Source organism: Cricetulus griseus, chromosome 4, assembly GCF_003668045.3.
Source record: "Cricetulus griseus strain 17A/GY chromosome 4, alternate assembly CriGri-PICRH-1.0, whole genome shotgun sequence".
Lineage (NCBI taxonomy): Eukaryota > Metazoa > Chordata > Mammalia > Rodentia > Cricetidae > Cricetulus > Cricetulus griseus.
The window spans coordinates 175921764-175944591 of NC_048597.1; the positions used below are offsets into that span (position 1 = coordinate 175921764).

Below are 22828 nucleotides of genomic sequence, written 5' to 3' on the forward strand. Positions count from 1 at the left end.
GAGGTTCTGAGTTCAATTCCCAGCAACCACATGGTGACTCACAACCATCTGTAATGAGATCTGGTGCCCTTTTCTGGCCTCCAGGCATACATGCAGACAGAATACTGTATACTAAATAAATAAATAAATAAATTACAAAAGTAAACTTCATTTGAAAGGATGAATTTGAGCCAAGTGTGGTGGCACATACATTTATTTAATCCCAATAGTCCAGAGGCAGAGAGGCAGATCTCAATGTCTGTACAGTCTAGGCTAGCCAAGACTACAAAGTGAGATCCTGTCTCAAAAAACTAAATTGATTTGAAGCAAGATCATTTGGGATACACTGTAAAGAGACTAGCAACCTGCCTTTTACAGCCCCATCACTGTCTACTCAACTGCTGAAAAGCCAATTTCTAGTGGTCAGGAGTAGTGGTGCATGTCTTTAATCCCAGCATTTGGGATAGATGGATCTCTGAGTTCAAGGCTACTCTGGTCTTTGTATTGAGTTCTAGACCAGCCATAGCTATATAGTGAGACCCTGTCTTGGAAAAGAAAAAAGCCAAAAAAGCAAGTTTACATAGGGAGTTAATTCTATGTCAATGAGTTATGAGAACACTGCACAAATATGTGAAGTACCCACTTAAATTTCCTTCAGCTAGAACATCAAGTGGTTAAGTTTGGAAAGACAGTACAACTCCTAAGACAAAGTCCTTTACTGAAGTGGAAGAATTTCACATTACATAACTGTCTGAAACATCCAGAAGAGCAAGGTCCCTTATCTCCTCCAGAAGTGTGTACAGACTTCTTCCCTTTGTTTGGCAGAATTCTTGATACTCCTCCTGAAGCACCTTGCCTTTGACTTCTTGGGCAAGCTGAGCTTCTTCCACAGATCGGGTTACTTCTTTCACTAACTCACTTTTCAGCAAGAGGGAACTCTGATGACACAGTTCTGGGTTTGGTGTCATATATGGTTTGTTGCTTATTATTTCAAGCCTGATTGTATCAGAATGGCAACGCAAGACCTGGACAGATATTCTTACCTAGCACAGAGAAATACATGTTACTACATCATGTCCCCCCCCTTTTTTTTTCACATTGAAAGCAACCTTGAATGTACACAGACTTACTGTTACATGGTCAAACAGATGAAATGTAACTGACTGCCCTCCAGCTGTGGTAGAGGTGATCTTGTTCTGAGATCGTTGCAGGGATCCTGGCTTCCATTCTGAGCTGCCTTCTGGGCCACATGAGATCACTAAGCCATCTTTATTCTTCAGATAAGCAGCACCTTTAATTCCAAACCTAAAATCATCAAAAGGGTAAAACCGAGATAATGTATTCTTAGTTTGCAGATCTTCTATGCTTAGCCACTCTTCCTGTGGTTCACTTCCAAAAACATTTTTACAGAAGCAGATAAGAAACAATGCTTTGCTGGCTAAGATCCTAAGACTGATACAGATATGCATATATATGCACTCCTAATTGCTCCCATTATTTTCTGACTACTGTATACTGTGTACATACAGTAATTTTATGAATAGTGTATATATGTAGCATTGCATATGCTAATATATAGTTTGAGAAAATCTCACTCTGTAGACATGGCTAGCCTAGAGCTTGCTTTGAAGACCAGGCTGGACTCAAACTCAGAGATCTGCTTCTGTCTGCCTCTTGAGTGTTGAGATTAAAGGCATATCCCACCATGCCAAGCTTATATTCTTTTTTAGAGATAAGGACTCATATAAGCTGGCATCAGAATCATTATATAGCTACAGATGACCTTGAACTTCTGATCTTGCTTTACAGGCATATGTCACCATACCTGGTTTTATGCTATCTGGGATCAAACCCAGGACTTCATATGTGTTAGGCAATCATTCCACCTTTGAGCCACACACCCCCAGTCTAAATAAATATCTTAGTAAGTTATATATATATCTATTGTGTTCAGCACTGGTATAATTTAACTGTGATTTCTCATTAATTACTGCATGAGAAGTAACATACCTTGGTATGAATACAAGCACACCATTTGTTCTAATTGAATAAATCACTCCATCGGCCATGCATCGCTCCTCTGTTTCTGGGTCTCTGTCTTTAAAGTACATGCACTGGAAGAGCTCGGTGGACTGCTTCTGAGAATGCTGGGCTGCCTGTAAGAAGCACAACCTGGAGCATGACAACAGAGTTCCCTGACACCCAGGAAGAAACAGGAAACTCATTCCCACAGAAACTGCTTTTAAATGGATGGGATTCAACAGTGTGGTGGTGCAAGCCTGTAATGCCAGTACTTGGGAGACCAAGACAGGAGGATTTGCCGTCCAGAGTAAGCTGTTGTTTCAACTAAACCAAAGAAGAAGAGACACAGCAATACCTTCTCAAAAAAGAAAAGAAAGCTGGGCAGTGGTGGAGCAAACCTTTAGTCCCAGCACAGCCTCTAAAGCCACAGAGAAATCCTGTCTCGAAAAATAAAAAAAAATATAAAATAAAAAGAAAAGAAAAAGAAAAAATAGATCAAGCAGCAGGTAAGACGTGAAGGGAAGGCTCCTCAGTGGGTAAAAGCTCTTTCTGTGCAAACCTTATCACCGGAGTTCAACCCCCAGAACCCATGTAAAGCTGGATATGGTAGTGCATATCTGTAATCCCAGCATTCCTATCACTGATGAAAGGCAGAGACGGAAGACTTGGCCAGAAGCTCACAGCTGTGCTCACCAGCTATCCTGGAGTGCACAGTGCAGCAGCAGAAACAACCTGTCTCAGAGACAAGGTGGAAGGCAAGAACTAACTCCTGAAAGAGATTAACAACTCCCACAAATTGTCCTTTGACTTTCACTTGAATGTATAGATACATAAACACAATAAACAAATAGAATTTAAGAGGTTTTAAAGATACGAAAAATTAAGCGAGGTGGTGGTGGTGGTGCTGGCAGCAGCAGCAGCTGCGCACGCCTTTAACCCCAGTACTCAGGGGCAGAGGCAGATGGATCTCTGAGTGAGTTCCAGGACTGCATAGAAAATCCCTGTCTCACTCGGGAGGCATAGGCAGGCGGATCTCTGTGAGTTCGAGGCCAGCCTGGTCTCCAGAGCAAGTGCCAGGATAGGCTCCAAAGCTACACAGAGAAACCCTGTCTCGAAAAACCAAAAAAAAAAAAAAAAAAAAAAAAAAAAAAGAAAATCCTTGTCTCACTCCCCCCCTTCCAAAATTCTAGACAATGCTAACTTTTGAGGGGGGGCAGGATCTCACTATTGTGTAGCCCTGGCTGTTCTGGAACTCACCATGTAGACCAGGATGACCTCAAACTCAGATCTGCCTGCCTTTGCCTCCCAAGTGCTGGAACTAAAGGCATCTGCCACCATGCCTGCCCCCCCCCACACACACACATATGTGTATCTTGCTAATGTAAATCAAGCTAGCCTCAAATTTTAAACCTGCATGCCCTGAATGATGGGGTTATACCATACCCAGCTGCTTGAACCTTTATATCTCTACCTTTTGGGACAGGCCTCTAATGCTAAGTCTGGCATAGAACATACAGAGGCTGAGCTGGAAGGTCACTTGAGTCCCCTGAGTGAAAGAAAACTCAGCCTGGGGAAATAACAGTGAGTCCTCATCTGAACAAAACAAAACTGCCAGGCATGGTGGTACACACCTTTAATCCTAGCACTTGGGAGGCAGGTGGATCTTGGAGGCACAGGTCATACTGGTCTATATAATGATACCCTGTCTCAAAAACAAACAATCAAAGAGCAAGTATTCCACAAGTCATGTTATCTCAGAACACTAGTAAATGTATTAAGAGCATTGGCTACAATAATAATTCTCATTCTCTTAAGCAGTAAAGCTGATACCCTCTTATGAGACAGGTAGGAGTTTGAAATTCCTTCTTACTCTGTTTCTGTTGTTGATGTGTCTGCATAATTCCTCAAGATCTTTGTTGCTGAACAAACTTTCTTTCATTTCCATCTTCTTGTCTTTTGAAATGGCTGCCATTAATAGTCGGTGTACAACAATATCTGAATATCTTCTTATTGGAGAAGTAAAGTGAGTATATTTATCTAATGCAAGACCTTCAAAAGGAAACCAAAGCATCAGAGTAAAGGAAAGACAAGAGCACTTTTGAAAAGATTTGCTCAAGGTTAAGCCATACGTAAGACAATGCTGTCAGTCACCATAATGATGGAACTCTTCCTCTGCACAGGATCCGGTGGAGAAGTAGAGTGCATTGGACATGGCCTGGGTGGCCATGGAGCGCAGCAGCTTGTTCACCATAGGGTCGCTGGGGTCATTTGCACTATCCAGAGAGTCAGCCAGGGTTTTATTGGACCTAACAAGAAACAGAGATGCATTGATGGGTCTCCAAAGGCAATTTACATGTAACACTTTCTACTCCTTGATTTAAATATCTTCATCTACCAGCAGTTAAATTTATTTTAGCCACAAGTTTCTTTTCAATACAGAAATCTAGTTTGCTTTTAAGGCTTAAACAAAGAAAGACTGTCAAAATTTAAATTGTTTTTGTTTTTTTTTGTTTTTGTTTTGTTTTCTTTTTCCGAGATAGGGTCTCTCTGTAGCTTTGGAGGCTGTCCTGGAACTTGCTCTGTAGATCAGGCTGGCCTCAAACTCACAGAGATCAATTTTGCCTCTGCCTCCTAAGTGCTGGGATCAAAGGTATGTGCCACCACTGCCCGGCTCAGAATTAAAAATTTTAAAAATGTATTAATTTTTGCAGGGCAGTGGTGGTGCACACCTCTAATCCCAGCACTCAGGAGGCAGAAGCAGGCAGATCTCTGTGAGTTTGAGGCCAGCCTGGTCTACAAAACTACACAGAGAAACTCTGTCTTGAAAAACCAAAATAAAAAATAATTATTTATTTTCATATATATGTATGTATACTTCCATGCATTCATATGGTGCAGCAGCCCACTAAAGCCAGGAGGTGGCATTGGATCCTCGGGAACTGGAGTTAGAGGCAGTTGTGAGCTGCTATTTGGGTGCTGGGAATCAAGCCTGGATTCTCTGCAAGAGGAATCAAGTCATTTTGCTCTTATGTGCTGAACCATCTCTCCATCTCCCAGAATTTCTTTCTTTCTTTCTTTTTTTTTGTTTTTTTGTTTTTTTTTTGTTTTTTCGAGGCAGGGTTTTTCTGTGGCTTTGGAGGCTGTCCTGGAACTAGCTCTTGTAGACCAGGCTGGTCTTGAACTCACAGAGATCCTCCTGCCTCTGCCTCCCGAGTGCTGGAATTAAAGGCATGTGCCACCAATGCCTGGCTTATATTTCTTAAGTAGTAATGTCCCATTAATACAAGGCTAAGTCAATATTGACTGAAATAGGTGGTCAGGTTCTTGTGGAATTACATTCTTTTTTTGGCAGGGGGGTGGGTTTTGAGACAGTGTTTCCTTGTGTAGTCCTGGCTGTCCTGGAACTCACTCTGCAGACAGGTTAGCCTCTGCCTCCCTAGTACTGGAATCAAAGGTGTGTGCCCCCTCCCCCACAATAGAGTTACATTCTTAACACACTCAACTGTAAGCATCCTATACAGGCCAAAGAATGGGCTTTTTGTTTATTTATCAAGAACTATTTAGCCAGAGGGAAGTTTCAAAAACAAAGGAGCAGGGATGGGGGCACACTCCTGTACTCCATGAACTCCAGAGGCTAAGCCAGAAAACATGGTGAAACCTGCCTCAAAAAAAGCAGACCTAAACTTGAAGTAAACCTACGTTACTTTTTTTTTTTTTTAAGAGCAAAAGAGAGATTTATTTACTCCGAGACTCTTAGGAACATATTGGTACATTAAAAATAAAACCAGGAATGTAACATAACTCAGTTCTGAGCAGCTGGCTATGAGGGAAGGTGGAAGATAGAGGTGAGATCAGTGAAGACCACACACAGGCTTGGGAAATGGCGCCAAGAGGAGCTTCTGAGCAGAAAGGCCTTGGATGAAAACCCTGACCAACAGGTAAATGATGAGCAAGTTACTAACTCCATTAGACGTAAGTTCCCATCAGTAAACTATGAATGATAGGGTCACCACCTCAACATTCTAAGGACTGTGATCCAAAAGACTGTTGGTCTGTGTGACCTGTATGCAGGTGACTCAACCAGCAACCCAGACTGTTGCTGGAAGACAGAAAGCCCCCTCCCCAAATGGAAAAAAGGTATTTTAATTAGGACCTTGTGCCTGGCAACTACATAGTTTTTAAATCTTCTTTAAATAGTCCAGGCTGACCTCAAACTGCTGAGCTGGCTGCCTTAGGCTCCAATATATCACTGTCTGGCTACATGCCATATTTGAGGAACCATAAGATAAACAGAAGTACTCTATGCCATTCCTCTGCCCCCTCAAAAGAGGATTACCGTGTGTCTATGAAGAAGCCTTTTGCTTTAGCACATTCTCGGAGCTCTGAGAAAAACTCCTGGTGTGGAGGAGGGTGTTGGCGCAGCAAAGCCTGGTGGGGGAAACTCTCCCAAATCTTCTTAGCCACCCAGTGGTTGGCTAGGATCATGCATTCGGCCACTGTCTCATGAACCTCCAGGGGCTGCTTGGGGATGAGGTCATGAATGTTCTTCTTGTCATCCAGCTGGACTCGAACCTCTACACCTTCCAGCTCCAGGGCACCACAACGGTCTCTTTTTGCTCGGATGTGGCGAGCTATGTCAGTCAGCTTTCCAATTGCCCACACTAACTCCTCCAGTTTGGCCTGTCGGCTCTGTTCCTCCAAGGCTTTGAATTCTGGAATATCATCAACAATGCTGAAGTTTCCATCCAGTAGCTCTTGGGCCGCCTCATAGAACAGTTTGTAAGCTGATCGGATGATGGTTCTGCCATACCACACCTTCTTAATTTCATAAGAAGTTTTATCTAATTCCCACATGACGCTCACAGCATACCTATAACACCAGGGGCATCAATAGCATCGTTATTCCATTCTATGGTTTTAAAAAGCAGCTATACATTTTATTTATTTTGGGTGTGCTTATGTGTATGGGTGCACATGTGAGCACTGTGACACATGTGTGGGGGTCAGGGGATAACTCATGAGAGCCAGTTCTCTCCTTTCACCATGTCGGTCCTGAGGATCAAACTCAGACTAGTTCCCGGTGTCCTTCCCCACCGAGCCATCTCATTGAGCTTTCAATCTTTTTAAAGATTATTAGTCTCTAATGTCCATTGTGTTTGCCTACACATATGTCTGTGCACTAGATGTGCGCCTGCTACCAAGGAAGCCAGAAGAGGGTGTCAGATTCCCTGGAACTGGAATTATAGGCAGCTGTGAATGAACTGTCATGCAGATGCTGGGAATCAAACCTGGGCTGTTGGAGTTGTCTGGAAGAGTGGCCAATGCTCTTAGCCATCTCCTCAGCCTCTTCCATTCTACTTTACAAGCAAGCAGAACTTGATCTTGAATCTAATTTGAAAGAAATGACCTTGCTACATACTACAGGTTCATTTTTTAAACTAATTACTCTAAGACACACACACAGACACAGGCGCGCGCGCGCACACACACACACACACACACACACACACACTTACTTTAACATTAAAAACAAAGTCAGCTGGGTGGTGGTGGCACACGCCTTTGATACCAGCACACAGGAGGCAGAGGCAGGTGGATCTGAGTCTGAGGCCAGCCTGGTCTACATAGTGAGTTCTAGGCCAGCCAAGGATACATAGTGAGATCCTGTGTAAACAACAAAGTCAGACTGGGTTCTGCTAAACTCTGAAATGAGTTCCCACACAATATGAAAAACCTTAGAGTTCTCCATTTTGATTAGAATAGCTTGACACTGATTGAATTAAGTCTGTTTAGTGCCCCAGGAAATTAAAGGAAAGCCTTTAAATCCTACAGGATGACAGGGAGCTTGGTATCAATCTTGATGATAGGTTAATTAGCAAAAAGCTCATTAGCAAAGAACTACTCTGCCACCAAAGCATTTTATTAAAAAATCTATATATTTATAATATATGCAAAGGGGCTGATTTCCCCAATATGTAAAGAGTTTTTATGAACCAATAATAAATCATAAACCCAAATGAAAATGAATAAGGAATATGAAGTAGTTCACAGGAAAGAATACATAAATATTCTTTAACCAAAAAAAGGTTTACCTTCACACATAGTAGAAAAATACAAATTAAAATCAAGATACTACTTATTTAACAAACTGACTTAGATGAAAGGATACAACATAGTATATGGGTTAGGCTGTGGGAAAACAAGCTCTTGCATCTACTGCTGTGGAAACAGATTGCTTTAATGTCTCTGGAGGACAATCTGATTGTATAGATCTAAACACAAATGCATGCACCTTGACATAAGCTCTGTTTCTAGGAATTTCTCCTTCAGATATATTTAAGTACCTAGAGAGAGTACTAGCGATGGCAAGGTGTCTCATGTCTCAGTGTTAAGAACGCTGCCTCTTCCAGAGGACCTACGTTCAGTCCCCAGAACTGACATGGTGGCTCTCAACTGTGTGTAACTTCAGTTCTAGGGGATCTGTTGTCCTCTTCTGGCTTCGGCAAGCACTATAGACATACATGGTGCACATACATAGATGCCACATAACACTAAAGACACAAATAAAATAAATTAACATTTTTAAAAAGGTACTGAAGGGTTATGGATGTAGCTCAGTTGCTAGAGTGCTTTGCTTAGCTTGTATGAAGTTCTGGGCTGGATTACCAACCCTGAAAAAGACAGGCATGTTGGTTAGGGCATAGGGAGAGGCAGGAGAATCAGAAGGTCACCCTTGGCTTGCATTTGAGAATTGGATGTCTGACACCTTGTCTCAAAAAAAAAAAAAAAGAAGGAAAAGTGAAATTTTAAGTGCTGAATAGCATGTGTGTATAAATTATATATTAACAGCACACACACACACACACACACACACACACACACACACATATTCTCTTCTACATTTATAATACACACACACACATATATATATATTCTTTCTTTCTTTCTTTCTTTTCTTTTTTTCTTTCTTTCTTTCTTTCTGAGACAGGCTTTCTCTGTGTAGCTTTGGAGCCTGCCTCACAGAGCTCTGCCTGCCTCTGCCTCCCGAGTGCTGGGATTAAAGGTGTGTACCACCATCGCCTGGCTATATTTGTTAGAAACAGAAGCACTCTGCTCAGGAAGGACAATACTCCTAGAATGGAAATCTGCTCTTTTTTTGTTTTGTTTTTTCAAGACAGGGTTTCTCTGTGTAGCTTTGGAGCCTATCCTGGCACTTGCTCTGTAGACCAGGCTGGCCTCAGCTCACAGAGATCCTCCTGCCTCTGACTCCTGAGAGCTGGGATTGAGGTGTGCACCACCAATGCCCGGCGGTATGCTAGTATTTTCATAAAAATAAAAATTATGGGGTACTGGACTGATGGCTCAGAGGTCACTGGCTACTCTCTTCCAGAGTTTAATTCCCAGCAACCACGTTGTGGCTCACAACCATCTACAATGAGATCTGGTGCCCTCTTCAGGCGTTCGGGCATACATGCAGGCAGAACACTATATATAATAAAGAAAAAATCTTAGAAAATAAAAATGAAAAATTACACATCCATATTTATGTGTTTTAACTATAGAAAATATTCCCAAAATCAGTACCTGAGGAGAAAATAATAGGAATAATTCTATCTTTGGGAACTTACTAATTTTGGACTATCTAATTGTGCATTCACTGATAAAACACAAACTCCCTAAGCTCAAGTGCCTTCTAAAGAGCAGCATCTGCTAGAGAGTGTAGTGCATTTTCCTCAGCCTGTGGCCTACTTCAGAAATCTAACATCAGAACAGAAGGAAAGGAGGAGGCTGGAAAAAGAAAGGTCCCTGAAACCATATGTGGAAGGGAAGAAGTAAGCAGGGAGCAGAGGGAGGAGCCAGGAAAGCAGCGGTAGGGGTGTGGAGTGGTAGGGAGAGCACACTGGAAGAAACAGAGCAGGAGGGCAGCGGCAGCCCTGAAGGTGAAAATCAGACTCACCTGTCAACGCCTCCCAGGAGGGAGCAGAGATCTGCGCTGAGGATGGAGGGCAGCATGTCATAGCGGCGATCCGCTAGATAGTAAGTGGTGGCCCTGGAATGACACAAGTGGGGTAACTGACCTTCAGCAGCCAGCAGAACTGCTGACAGTGTGGGCTGCAGGAGGTAAACAGCCAAGACCGGGGTTAGATTCCCCGGGGGCTACTGCTCCCATAAAGTCAGCGGCTGTCTAATTAAATAGCTCCCATGTGCCCACTTGACCAAGTCACACTGCTTTGGCTGAATATTTCTTCCACTGATGTAGAAAGTAAAAGTGACATGAATCTTGGTTGTATGAGAAAAATGGGAGGTATAGAATACCGTATTACATGTGAAAATCCACTCATTTTTAAGATAAGAGAAAGTGATGGGTAAAAGGTTAAGAAAGGACACACATTGGTCAAGGTACTGTTTTCCTGAAGTGGGGGACTTCAGGAAAATCCAGAAGAGATTTTCAGAACTGCCCAAACAGGAGATCTTGACCATCTGAAAACAGCACAGATATAAACACGCACACCACTGCTGACATCCAATAGGGTTACCTCGTTCTAGCTTCGATGTCAATGTAAGAGTTGGGGGCCACAAAGTGTGTGACATCGGCGATATGGACCCCGAGCTCCAGGTTGCCGTTATTCAAGGTTCTGACTGAGAGCGTGTCATCCACATCTTCACAGCCCTTGGGGTCGATGCTGAACACAAGGTGGGTGTTCCTCAGGTCCTTCCGCTCTCTCTCTTCTTTGGGACTCACCTTCCAAGGGTTTTCTGGTGTGTTCACTGGCATCTCACACATCTGCACCAGAGACCAAAATAGTCAGAAATCCATGCATTATAAGGTTCTCTAAATCCCACTCTTTTGAGAGGGGCTGATGACATGGCTCGGTGGTTAAGAGCACTGGCTACTCTTCCAGAGGACCCAGGTTCAATTCTTAGCCCCCACCTGGCAGCTCACAACTGTCTGTAATCCCAATCCCCAGGGTTCTGATGTCCTTTGGTTTCTTTGGGCATCAGGCATTCATGAAGACACTTGTCTACCTGTGACAGAGTCACTGTTCACTGGCCTGCAGTGCTCCAACAAAGTTAGACTGGCTGGCCATCAAACCCTAAGGATCTCTTTCTGTCTCCTTTCCCAGAGCTAAGATTATTGCGAGCATGTGTCACCATGCCCTGGAACTCAGATCCTCATGACTGCATAAGCACGTTACTGGATACGTATCTTTCCAGCCTTATTTGCTTTCTTTTAATTAATAACTGTTCATCAGGTGCCTCTGGGAAGTCAGGAGTCATCAGGAAAGACAGTATTGAAGACCTCATGGTCTATTGGAAATGTCCCATGACTTCTGGCAGTGTCATTAGTTATGGGGCTAGAACAAGACTGAATAGGTGACATTGATGTGCCAATATGTCCTGTTTCCTTAGACACCCTTTTTTAATTCAAGCCAAGCCCTGAATAGAAAAAAAAATCTATATGCCCCCCCCAAATAAAAGCTTTTTCCTTAAAGATAATTTAAACAAGACCAATCTGGAGCATTTCCCCCTCTAAGTCATCAGTTTGCAGCTAAGTAGGCTAAAGGAGAGAATTCTAGTCTTGTGAGGTCTAATTCAAACTTCATTTTATTCTAACATTTTCACTAAGAGGTGCCTAGTGAGTGAACAAATAATTTCCAAAAACTAATGTTAAACATAAAAATTTAATCATGTAAAATAGTCTAAATTTAATAATGTAAAACAGTTGAAATATTTTCTTATTGTAGCCCCTGTTATGTCAGAAGCTATAATGGAAATACGCACACCCATCTACTGTGGACGGTAATTCACACTGGGGCAATGTTTTTCTGGAAAACTATCTGCCAATATATAACAAACCTATTTAAATTTTTTATGCACTTTGACTTAGTAATTTAACTTTAAGGATTACATTCCAAGGATATGATCAAAAAGAATAAATAAGGCAACACTGATTAAAAAAAATGTTTCAAGCAATATTTCTTTCCCTAATACTGAAAAATTAAACACTACCAATGTCCAACAATTGAGGAATGTTTAAGCAAAATAGGGTAAATTAATTTCAGTAATTTGTTTTAACTACTAAAAATAAGTAGGCTATGTCAATATATAGAAACAATTTTAAATGAAGAAGGCAGAATAGAATATGTGTGCACAATGGATACAGTCATGAGAGAATAATAAAGGAGATTTCTGAGATTGTGAAAGACCATAAATTGATGGAATCACTGGTAGTGTATGTTCATTGGACTTTTGTTTTGTGTAAAGGTTTCAAAAACCATTCATAATGAGCCTGACTTTTTGATCCATCCATCTGTCGGGGGAGCGGAGCTTGTCTGGGACTGTAATAAAAGAGATGTAGGTGGGTGTGGTGGCACACACCTTTAAACCCAGCACTCTGCAGGTAGAGGCAGGTGGATCTCTATGAGTCCCAGTCCAGCTACGGCTACAAAGCATGACCTTGTCTCAAAAACAAAACAAACAAACCCAAAAAAACCAAAACAAAAACAAAAAAAACAAACCAGGAGGAGGAAGAGAAGGAGAAGGAGAAGGGGGAGAAGTGTGAGGAGGAGGAGGAGGGGGTGATGGTGGTTGCATAGGGTTGGGGATGGACACTGACTATAAGACTCTGGCATATCATTTTAAGCACAGTTGAAAAATACAAAATTTTAGAAAAATAGAAAAAAAAAGAAAAATACAAATTTTGAGAGCAGTGAGGCTGTAGGAAACTCTTAATTTGGTTCAAGTACAGAATTGGGAGGGGTGAGGTTTTGTTTCTAATTTTCTGTGGCTTCAGACGGTTAGTAGTTATATAGTAAGAAGTTTTTTTCAGGGATGGAAGATGGCTCAGTGAATAAAGGGCTTACCACAAAAACATGAGGAGGTGGAGACAGGAAGATCTGTGGGGCTTCATGGCCCCCAGTTCACTGATTTAGTGAGTTCTATATTCAGTGAGTCTGTCTTAAAAAATGAGGTGGGGGCTGGAGAGATGGCTCAGAGGTTAAGAGCACTGGTTACTCTTCCAGAAGTCCTGAGTTCAATTCCCAGCAACCACATGGTGGCTCACACTATCTTTAATGAGGTCTGGTGCCCTCTTCTGGCCTGCAGGCATACATGCAGGCAGAATACTGTATATAATAAATAAATAAATCTTTTTAAAAAAATGAGGTGGACTGGAGACACAACTCAGCAGATAAGAGCATTTGCTGTTTTTCCAGAGGACCCAGAGTTTGATTCCCAACATCCAAGTCAGCTTCTAACAGCCAGCTCCAGGGTATCCAATATCCTGTTCTGGCTACCTATGTGGATACGCACACGTACATAAATAAAAATAAAATAATGTGGAAAGTCATCAAGGAAGATGCTAGATGTTGACCTTTGGCCTCCATATTGCATGCACAATTAAATTTACACACACACACACACACACACACACACATTTTTTTTTTTTTCATGTTGAAACAGCAACAAAAGCAGAAAGAAATGTATGTCACTGGAACAAAGATCTCTGAGAAATCTGACCTGGGCTTCGGAGAAGGGGACAACAGAAATACTGTTCTCTACCAGGATGGTTGCAATCTCCCCTTCCAGATCACCGATTCTCCCTAAAACTCGCACAAAGTGTCCATTTGGATAGACTGATGTTGTCTCCCAGGAATCAATTCTCACAACCACCCTGAAGTCCTATACCAAGGGAAAAAAGAATACAATGTGAACCAAAGCTATAGTTAAGTGATTCAAACTGAAGCAGCAAAACTAACCAGATAAATAGTACAGAGTACCAAAGACAGGCCAGTTTGCAAACAGTGGCTTGCTGGGGCTTATTTTGCTTTCTGGTTTTTCTTACTACTCTTCTGAATGGCCAGATGGCATGCAAACACTTTTCCAATGTTTTGAAGGGAGACATTGCCTCCTTCAAACAATTGGGAAAGAAATTTTAGTCTGTTAAAAAAAACCAATTGTAATACATTTTATTTAACACTTGAAACACACTCAAGGAGTATAATCCAATAATGTAGGGTCCTAATTAAGTTTTAAAACAATAGTCTTGGGAATTGGAGGGATGGCTCAGTGGTTACGAGCACCTCTACCAGAGGACCCGGGTTTAGTTCCCAGCACCCACACCAGGCAGCTAACAGTTCCCTATAACTCCAAGTCCAGGAGACTGACACCCACTTATGCTAGTGTGGGCACCTGCATTCATGTGTACACACCCACACACGTAATTAAAAATAAAATAAGTCTTGCCGGGGCCGTGGTGCAGGCCTTTAATCCCAGCACTTGGGAGGCAGAGGCAGGTGGATCTCTGAGTTTGAGACCAGCCTGGTCTACAAGAGCCAGTTCCAGGACAGCCTCCAAAGCCACAGAGAAACCCTGTCTTGAAAAAAACCAAATAAATAAATAAAATAAAATAAGTCTTAATAAATCAATAAAACAGTCTGAATTTCTAGTGTGGGAATTAGTTTCTAATTTCTTTTTAGTCTTAAGATGCTCCTTGGCAAGAAAGATGGTATCATTTTAAGCTGGACCTCTCCTCTGCCTAGAAACTCCAGATACCTTGGAAATGAAGTGCAATAGTCCTAACTGGCCTGAGAGTCTGCAGAAAGCTTCCAGAGGCAAAGGTACAATGACCAGGTAAGGACTGGGGACATTCTACTTTAGTCTCATTTACAAATGAAACTAATTATAAAACACTAGGCAAATTAAGTCAAGAATTGCCTCCCGTCTCTGCCCCAAGTAAAAGTCAGTATCTGCCTTTCTTGTCTGTGCCTTCTCTCTGGCACTCCAGTCCTGTATAGATAATCGATTCGTGAAGTCATACTATATCATCCCCGCAGGACACTTGAATCATATTTCTGTATCTTTCCCTGGAAGGAAGCTTGTTAGTGTTGGCAAACTGTATGTATTGAAAGTTTCTGGGTGGACAGCAGGATAATGTATGCTCACTCAGCTTGTCCTAGGACAGCTCTTTCTAGGACAATTTCTCTCTGGCCTTCATTTATTAACCATGGACTACTTAAAGGATGGTTCTTATATATTTAGAATGTTTAAAAACAGTATCTCAGAGTGCCAGATACCGTCAATAATTTATTTCCTCTTATTCAAAGGAATTAACAATGCTTCCTGGTGCTGCTCAAAAGCCAGCAAAGACAGAGGCGGAGCACCAGTGCTGCAGTGGCTACCTGGAGGGCCTCTGCTTGCTGAGTGCTGATGCGGATTTTGGGGATTCTGTAATCCCAGGGCGTGACTAGGATCTTCTGGGCATTTTTGCCCTGAGACTGGACCTCTTCTTTGGATGGAAATGTCACCACATAATCCCGCCAGTTCTTTTGAAGGATGCCCACCACTCGACCTTCAGGAAGACAAAACACAACAAAGCACTGACTGGTTAGTTATCCCTTCTCTGGGCTGAGAGTGCAGCAGCAAGGAAGTGATAGAGAATGTGCTGCTCCTGTCCTCATGCTCATCCCCACAGCCTAGATGCGTTTGAAGATCGCCTTCTTAGCACTTTAAATGTGAAGTTTTAAAAAAGATGAATAACTTTAAATATTGTTAGCTGGGTGTAGTAGTTCACACCTTTAATCCCAGCACTAGGGAGGCAAAAAAGCAGGACGAGGCAGAAGCAGTGAGTTCCAGGACAGCCTGTTCTACAAAGAGAGACCCTGTCTCAAGCAAAACAACAACAAAAAATATTGTCAGCACTTCATTTTTCTGCACAGTCCAATGTGACATTCAGAATCTGCCCCATCTTCTCTTCTGCCATTACCTCCTCAATCTCAGGATTTGGTGCCTTGGGCAAAGCCAATGGTTTTCACTCCTGACTTACTTATTTATTCACTGTTCATTTTGGTTTTTTTCTTGAGTAAGGGTCTCACCATGTAAATCTGGCTGTCTTGGAACTCATTATGTAAATCAGACTGGCTTCAAACTCCACAGAGATCTGCCTGCCGCTGCTTCTCAAATACTAGTTTAAAGGTGTGTGCCACCATGCCCAGCTCTGTCAATGTTTTCTTGAAACAAGCTCTGGTTGGCCTAGAAATTGAGATAATCCCTTGCTTCTGCCTCCTTAGTGCTAAGAGAGAAATATGATCACTAGGTCTGGCCTTGTCTCACTTGTCTTTGTGTTTTTGAGACAGGGTCTCTCTGTGTAGCCCTGGCTGTCCTGGAACTCACTATGTAGATAAGGTTGGCCTCAAACTCAGATCCACCTGCCTCTGCCTCCTGATACTGGGATTAAAGGTGTGCTTTTCACTTGTCTTTAACCCTTGCCCTCTGCTATGTACTTCCACAGTCACCTGTGTTCTCGAGACAACTCCACTCACTTGGTCCAGTGGACACAGCAAAGAGAATACATCTTAAGTCTAAAACATAGCACTGAAGTGAGGAAAAGATAACCACAGTACCTACAAGTATTTTTTTTCCCACAATATTTTCGTGTGTGTGTGTGTGTGTGTGTGTGTGTGTGTGTGTGTGTGTGTGTGTGTGTGTGTATTCAGATGTCATTCTTTGGGAACTAATAACCTGCATTTTTTTTTTCCTCCTTAGAGACAGGGTTTCTTTGTGTAATAGTCCTGGCTGTCTTGGAACTCACTTTGTAGACCAGGCTAGCCTCGAATTCACAGAGATCCGCCTGCCTCTGCCTAGCCATAACCCAAATTTGTGAGATGAAGTCTCTCTTTGGCTTCAAGCCCTCCTTAGGCTAAGCTGAAGCCCATCGAGCAGCACACCCATGAGCTGGTCATGTGCTATGACAATGAGTACAAGGGAGTGACCTGCATTTGGGCAGGAGGGCCCTGGGCAATTGGATATGAGCAGATACAGAGAAGTGGGAGAGGAGAGTCAGACTGCAAGCAAGTGAGATGCTGTGGAAAACAAGGAGAGAGAATGTGGAAGAAAATATCATCACAAACTGAGGCAGAGAAAAGAGGCAATCGATGGAAACCGCACAATGCCCAGAGGGGTTTTTTATTTCTTTGGTTACTGAAGAAGTTAGAGTAAACCTGCAGAGGGGCCAGGCTCAGTGGTATTCTAGTGATATGGAGGTAGAGAAGGAGGATCAAGGACAGGAAACAGTAAGATTGAGGCCAGCCTGAGCTACATCAGACCCTGTCTCAAAGGAAGTAAAACAATCTGGGCAGTGGTGGTCCACGCCTTTAATGCCAGTATTTAGGAGGCAGAGGCAGGTGGAGTTGGAGGCCAGCCTAGTCTATAGAGCAAGTTCCAGGACAGCCATACACAGAGAAACCTTGTCTCGAAAAAACAAAACAATAACAACAAAACAAACAGAAAGAAGGAAAACAAGCAAATAAATCAGTGGAGGAATTGAGGGGTGGACCAGGGGTGGAGCGCGTGTTCAGCATGTCTGAGGTCCTAGGTTCAATACATAGCGTTACAAACAAGAACAATGAAACAGATTGTAGAGAGGGGAAGCCAATGATGTAGAGACCATGTCTTATTTTTCCTAACAGCAATGCTTCGTATTCTTACAAATCACCAGGAGAGGAGATTGTTAGTTGTTCTCATCACACATACACAAGAAGAATGAGGTGGCTAGAGAGTTGGCCATAAAAACATTGCCACACAAATATGCGGACCTGAGTTCGAATCCCAGAATTTGTGGAAAGCCAGGTAGCCTTCCTTCTTTAACAGGCAGAAGCAAAACTAACATCAGAGGCTGTTCTCTGATTTCTACATGCATACCATAGCATGCACACCAGCATTCATGAGCATGAACACACAGGCACATCATATACATTAAAAGGGGCTGGAGAGAATGCTCAGTGGTTTAGGAGCACTGGCTGCTCTTCCAGAGGATTGGGTTTAATTCCCAGCACCCTGGTGCCTCACAACCATCTATTATTCAAATTCCAGGACCTTCAATACTGTATTCTAGGGCACTGGACAATTACAGACATACATGCACAGGCAAAACATTCCTACATATAAAAATAAATAAAAGACTACTTTTTAAAAAGATGGTATTAAGGTAATATATATGTTAATTAGCTGGATTTAGCCATTCAACAGTAAATACCTATATCAAAACATCACAGTATACTTGATGAACACACACAATACTCATTTAACAAACAAAATCAGGGCAGGATTGTACTTCCTGGTTAGCTCACCTGTGGGCATGGGCTCACTTGGGGACTCGCCTGAGGCCTTGTCCTCACTGTCGTTCTCACACAGGGCAGCAGTTCTTCCTTTCCATTCGTTTTTGGGGAGCAGCTCCACCACCACCACATCTCCATGGATGGAGCGGTTCCGAGCCTTCGTACCATGGATGAGGATGTCGCTGAGCAAATCTGCGTGCATGCAGCACAGAGAAGCTGTGAGTCAATGGCTGCACAACAGGAGGCATTTCAGATGGACCGTATCTCAGGTCTAATAGCACACTGCTGATAGTATCTCTCCTTCTGGGGGCTAGAGAGATGGCTCAGTGGGTGATGTGCTTCTCACACAAGCATGAAGATCTAATTTGAATCTCTAGCAGCCATGTAAAAAGCCAGGTGTGGCCAAGCTTTGGTGATAAACACCTTTAACCCCAGCACTTGGGAGACAGAGGCAGGTAGATCTCTGTGAGTTGGAGGCCAGCCTGGTCTACAGAGTGAGTTCCAGGACAACCTCCAAAGCAATACAGAGAAAGCCTGTCTCGAAAAACCAAGAAAAAAAAAAAGAAAAAAAAAAAAAAAAGAAAGAAAAAAAAGGCCAACTGTGGTGGTGCATACCTGCATCCATGCACTCAGTGGGCTGGAGACAGGAGGAGCTTGGGAGCTCACTGGCCAGTCTGTCTAACCAAAGGAGTAAGGTTCACATTCAGGGAGAGATCCTGTCTCAAAAAATAAGGTGGAGGAGGCTGTGAAGATGGCTCAGCTTGCCTTGTAAGCATGACAATATGAGTCCTGAATCCTAGCATTTATGAGCACACGCCCACCCACCAAACAAACGAAAGTAGAGAACTACACAGGGAGATACTCAACATCAACCTCTGGCCTTCATAAGTGTACATAATGGTAAGTGCACCTGTATAACCATGCATACACCTCTCTCTCTCCGTCCCCCCCCTCTCTCTCTCGCATGTGTAATTGTCATTGTCAACTTCCAAATCAACTAAAACATAAGCAGTAGGATACTCCTGTGAGGAATTTCTTTGATCAGATTATTTGAAGCAGGAAGACCCATCCTAAATGTGGGTGGCACCTTCTGCTGGGAGCCCAGTTAAAAGGACACAGATTTGGTTTTGCCTGCTATCTTCATCCTTGATGGCTAGTCTAACTGTGCTGTTGCTGTTGTTGCAGCATCTTTCACTGGTATTAGAACTAACTTATTCAGGCTTCCAATGTAGACAGAAAACCATGAGGTATCCAGGAATCCTCTAGGCCTCCAGCACCACATCAGGGCTGCTGAAACAACCAGCTGGTGGATGAAACAGCTACTGGATTCTCAGACTTCCAGTGTGAGTCAGATATTGTTGGATTATCTGGACCATGTGTGTAAGCCAATCTAATAAATACCATTCTATTAGTTCTGTTCCTTTAGAAAATACACACACACACACACACACACACACACACACACACACACACTCCAAAACGTATTTCTTCCTTTCAAAGGGGAAGTCAAACAACTTCTTTCTTCTTCTCTTTCTTTCTGTATAGACCAGGTTGGCCTCAGACTTGTGACCTTCTGCCTCAGTCTACTGAGCTCTAGGGTTATAGGTGCCACCATGCTTAGCTTAAACGTCTTGTGTTCAGCAGGCTGGAGTAAACCAAGTCTACTCCCGTGCCACTCTGGATAATGTGCGTATGCAAGGCCCCTTCATCAGTTTCTTTAAAAAGTCATTACATTTGTTGACAGTCTCACGCAGGCACACAGTGCACAATGACCACTCTTCACCCTTCGCCTGCTACTTTGTTTTGCATCCTTCCCCATCCCATCGCCTTTCAAAGAAGGCATTACTCTCCTGCATGTAACTGTGAGCCTACCCTGGAATTATGCTCAATTCTTTCAGGGCCCTGCATAGCCAAAGGAGTGGTCAGTATGCAGATTAATTACACTCACAGGATGAAAACTTGAAGAGGGGATGATGAACAAAAACCCTGGGAGCCACTATTATTCAGCCTCCCTCAACCCAGCCACTCATTTTCACCATCAAGGTTTCTTTTTATTTTTGTCATTCTTTGTTTTCCTCAATCTGCCTGAAATGTGACGACAGAGGCAGAAGAGAGGAATGCTTACATCACAGCCTGGGCTGCAAGCTCAGCTGCACAGGTTAGCATTGGGACCTTAGAGAGGATATTCCCTTCCCCTGTATGGCAGTTTAAACATATTGCAACAAACCAGAAATTAGGACTGAGGGTGCCTAGGAGGATTAATTTAAAATCCATAGCACAGTAAGATCGTAACTATACTGGATGACAACTCTGTGTGAAAACAGAGGGGATTTGGAATCTTTGAGATTATGGCTGTGCATCGTCACTTGTATCTGTGGATATGCACAGTATTACATGCTCATTAAGTTATCTTAATCTTGTTTTTTTTTTTTTTTTTTTTTTTTGAGACAGGGTCTCCCTCTGTATCTCTGGCTGCTCTGGAGCTCTTTCTGTAGATTAGGCTTGCCTTAAATTTACTGAGACCCTGCCTCTGCCTTGCAGGTGCTGGGATTAAAGGTGTGCACCATCATTCCCAGATTAATTTTTTAAAAAGAATTAAAAAAAATAAAAGTCAGAAATGATAGACAAATAGCAAAACAAGGCCTTAAGTTCAATTCCTAGTACTAACACCTCACCACCTAAAAAAAAACTGTAAGGGGCTGGAGAGACGGCTCAGGGGTTAAGAGCACCGACTGCTCTTCCAGAGGTCCTGAGTTCAATTCCCAGCAACCACATGGTGGCTCACAACCATCTGTAATGAGACCTGGTGCCCTCTTCTGATGTGCAGATATACATGGAAACAGAATGTTGTATACATAATAAATAAATAAAATGGTTTTTTTTTTAAAAAACTGTAAGACAAAATAAACCTAAGGGGAAAATCCCTAGAATCCACAGGGCTGCATGACAATTCAATTTGCTTTCTTTACCATAGACTGTCAGAACTAAAAAAGCAGCATGGAAATGTGTGTGGCTGGTACCGAACCTGAGTCCTTACTGCTGGCTCCTTGGAGGCGAACAAAAGCTTCTATTTGAGCTCTGTGTTTGTTGACGTTCAGAATTCCCTAAAATCATAAGCAAAAATCAGTGTGAATGAAGTTCTTCCTTGACCCAGTTTTTAAAAAGCTATGAAAATACCTTCATATTCTGAGAAGACTGAGATCCCTGTCTTCACCACTCCTTTTTTTTGTTTTGTTTTGTTCTTTGTTTGTTTGTTTGTTTGTTTTTTGAGACAGGGCTTCTCAGTATTGCTTTGGAGCTTGGCCTGGAACTCACTCTGTAGACCAGGCTGACCTCGAACTCACAAAGATCCGCCTGCCTCTGCCTCCCGAGTGCTAGGATTAAAGGCGTGTGCCACCAACGCCTGGCTTTCACCACTCCTTTCTTAAGAGAATACACAGATAGCTTGAACTACTCTGCAGTTACACCAAGGGCAGGACATGCTCATTACACTACTGCAAGGACTTCAGCATGGCACACTCAAGCTTTGGTCACCATGAGAGATTTCTGAGTTGCTAGTTAGAAATCCAAAGTTCATGCTGGGCATGGTGGCGCATGCTTTTGAGTTTACAAAGAGAGTTCCAGAGTAGTCAGGGCTGTTATACAGAGAAACCTTGTCTGGGGTGGTGGGGTGGAGTTTGGTGTTAAGAAATACAAAATCCTCAGCAGAGTGTGATGGCTACACAAGACTGCCTGGAGCCACATGGGAAAACAGGAAATGAATGGGGGTGAAACCATCAAGGCTGAGGAGTTACTGTATCCAAGTCCTTCCCCAAACCCCGAAAGCCCCAGGGTTCTGGGTCCTGGAGAATCATAAAGAGGCCCTCCCTAGAGGGGCAGGAAAGTGGCCAAGAATAAAGGAAGATAAATTCACAGATGGTGCGGCCACCTCCATACCATACCCTCTTGCAAAAATGTATTTCTTTCCCAGCGACTTGTTTCTAACACTTGGGCAGTTTAGAACTAGGCTGTTAAAGACTATGGAAAAAGGGCTTTCAAATAGCCTTGAACTGGGCAGCTTTGCTTACTCAAGCCCATCCTGTGGGCAGGCACTGAACTCAGAGCCCTGGAGTGGAAGGCAAGCTGAGAAGAGAAAAAAATATGGTAGTTGTCACTGATACCTACTCTTCATTGCCACTCTCACCTGGATGTAGCGTCCAGATTTGATGCCTGCCTCCAGCACTTCTAAGGGAAGGTGTTCTGGATACTCCTTCCCATGGGTTTCCTGACTTTCACTCTCCCTTTCCCGGCGAGACTGTAGGATAGAGTCACAGAGCTCATGGGCAGCCTTTAAATCTGGCCAGAAGTTGTCCAAGTAATTCTGTATTTGGTAAAGGCACAAAGAAACATATTGATTCTTTATTCTAGCACTACTACAAAACCAAGAGGGCTAAGTGAGTAAGAACATTTGCGTGAAGACCTGATTTCAAATCCCAGCACCCACATAGAAGTGTGGCTTGTCTACAGACATGCCTGAGGGGGAAAGGACTTGGAGACAGGAGGATTGCTGGGGTTTGCTAGCTTCAGGGTCAGCAAAGACCCTGAATTATCAAATTATCAGTGGTCTGTGGTAGCGCACACCTTTAATCCCAGCACTCGGGAGACAGAGGCAGGTGGATCTCAGTGAGTTTAAGGCCAGCCTGGTCTACAGGGCAAGTTCCAGGGCAGTCAGG

The 22828-nt window shown here is 43.0% G+C and overlaps 1 protein-coding gene across 3 annotated transcripts in view; it reads right to left on the minus strand.

Moving 5' to 3' along the window:
• Positions 1 to 674: 674 nt before the first annotated feature.
• The window catches only part of Dis3l (DIS3 like exosome 3'-5' exoribonuclease), a 38503-nt gene continuing 16349 nt past the window's right edge, over positions 675 to 22828 (minus strand). For all 3 annotated transcript variants that reach the window (XM_027411363.2, XM_027411365.2, XM_027411364.2), the window contains exons 5-17: positions 22300 to 22476; positions 21142 to 21220; positions 18129 to 18308; positions 15183 to 15352; positions 13522 to 13683; positions 10539 to 10786; positions 9959 to 10051; positions 6338 to 6871; positions 4153 to 4307; positions 3872 to 4050; positions 1990 to 2135; positions 1110 to 1284; positions 675 to 1022 (exon numbers count right to left, since the gene is read on the minus strand). In XM_027411363.2, the coding sequence (XP_027267164.1) occupies positions 714 to 1022; positions 1110 to 1284; positions 1990 to 2135; positions 3872 to 4050; positions 4153 to 4307; positions 6338 to 6871; positions 9959 to 10051; positions 10539 to 10786; positions 13522 to 13683; positions 15183 to 15352; positions 18129 to 18308; positions 21142 to 21220; positions 22300 to 22476 (2607 nt within the window). In that variant the 3' untranslated portion in view covers positions 675 to 713. The remainder of the gene's footprint in view (positions 1023 to 1109; positions 1285 to 1989; positions 2136 to 3871; positions 4051 to 4152; positions 4308 to 6337; positions 6872 to 9958; positions 10052 to 10538; positions 10787 to 13521; positions 13684 to 15182; positions 15353 to 18128; positions 18309 to 21141; positions 21221 to 22299; positions 22477 to 22828) is intronic.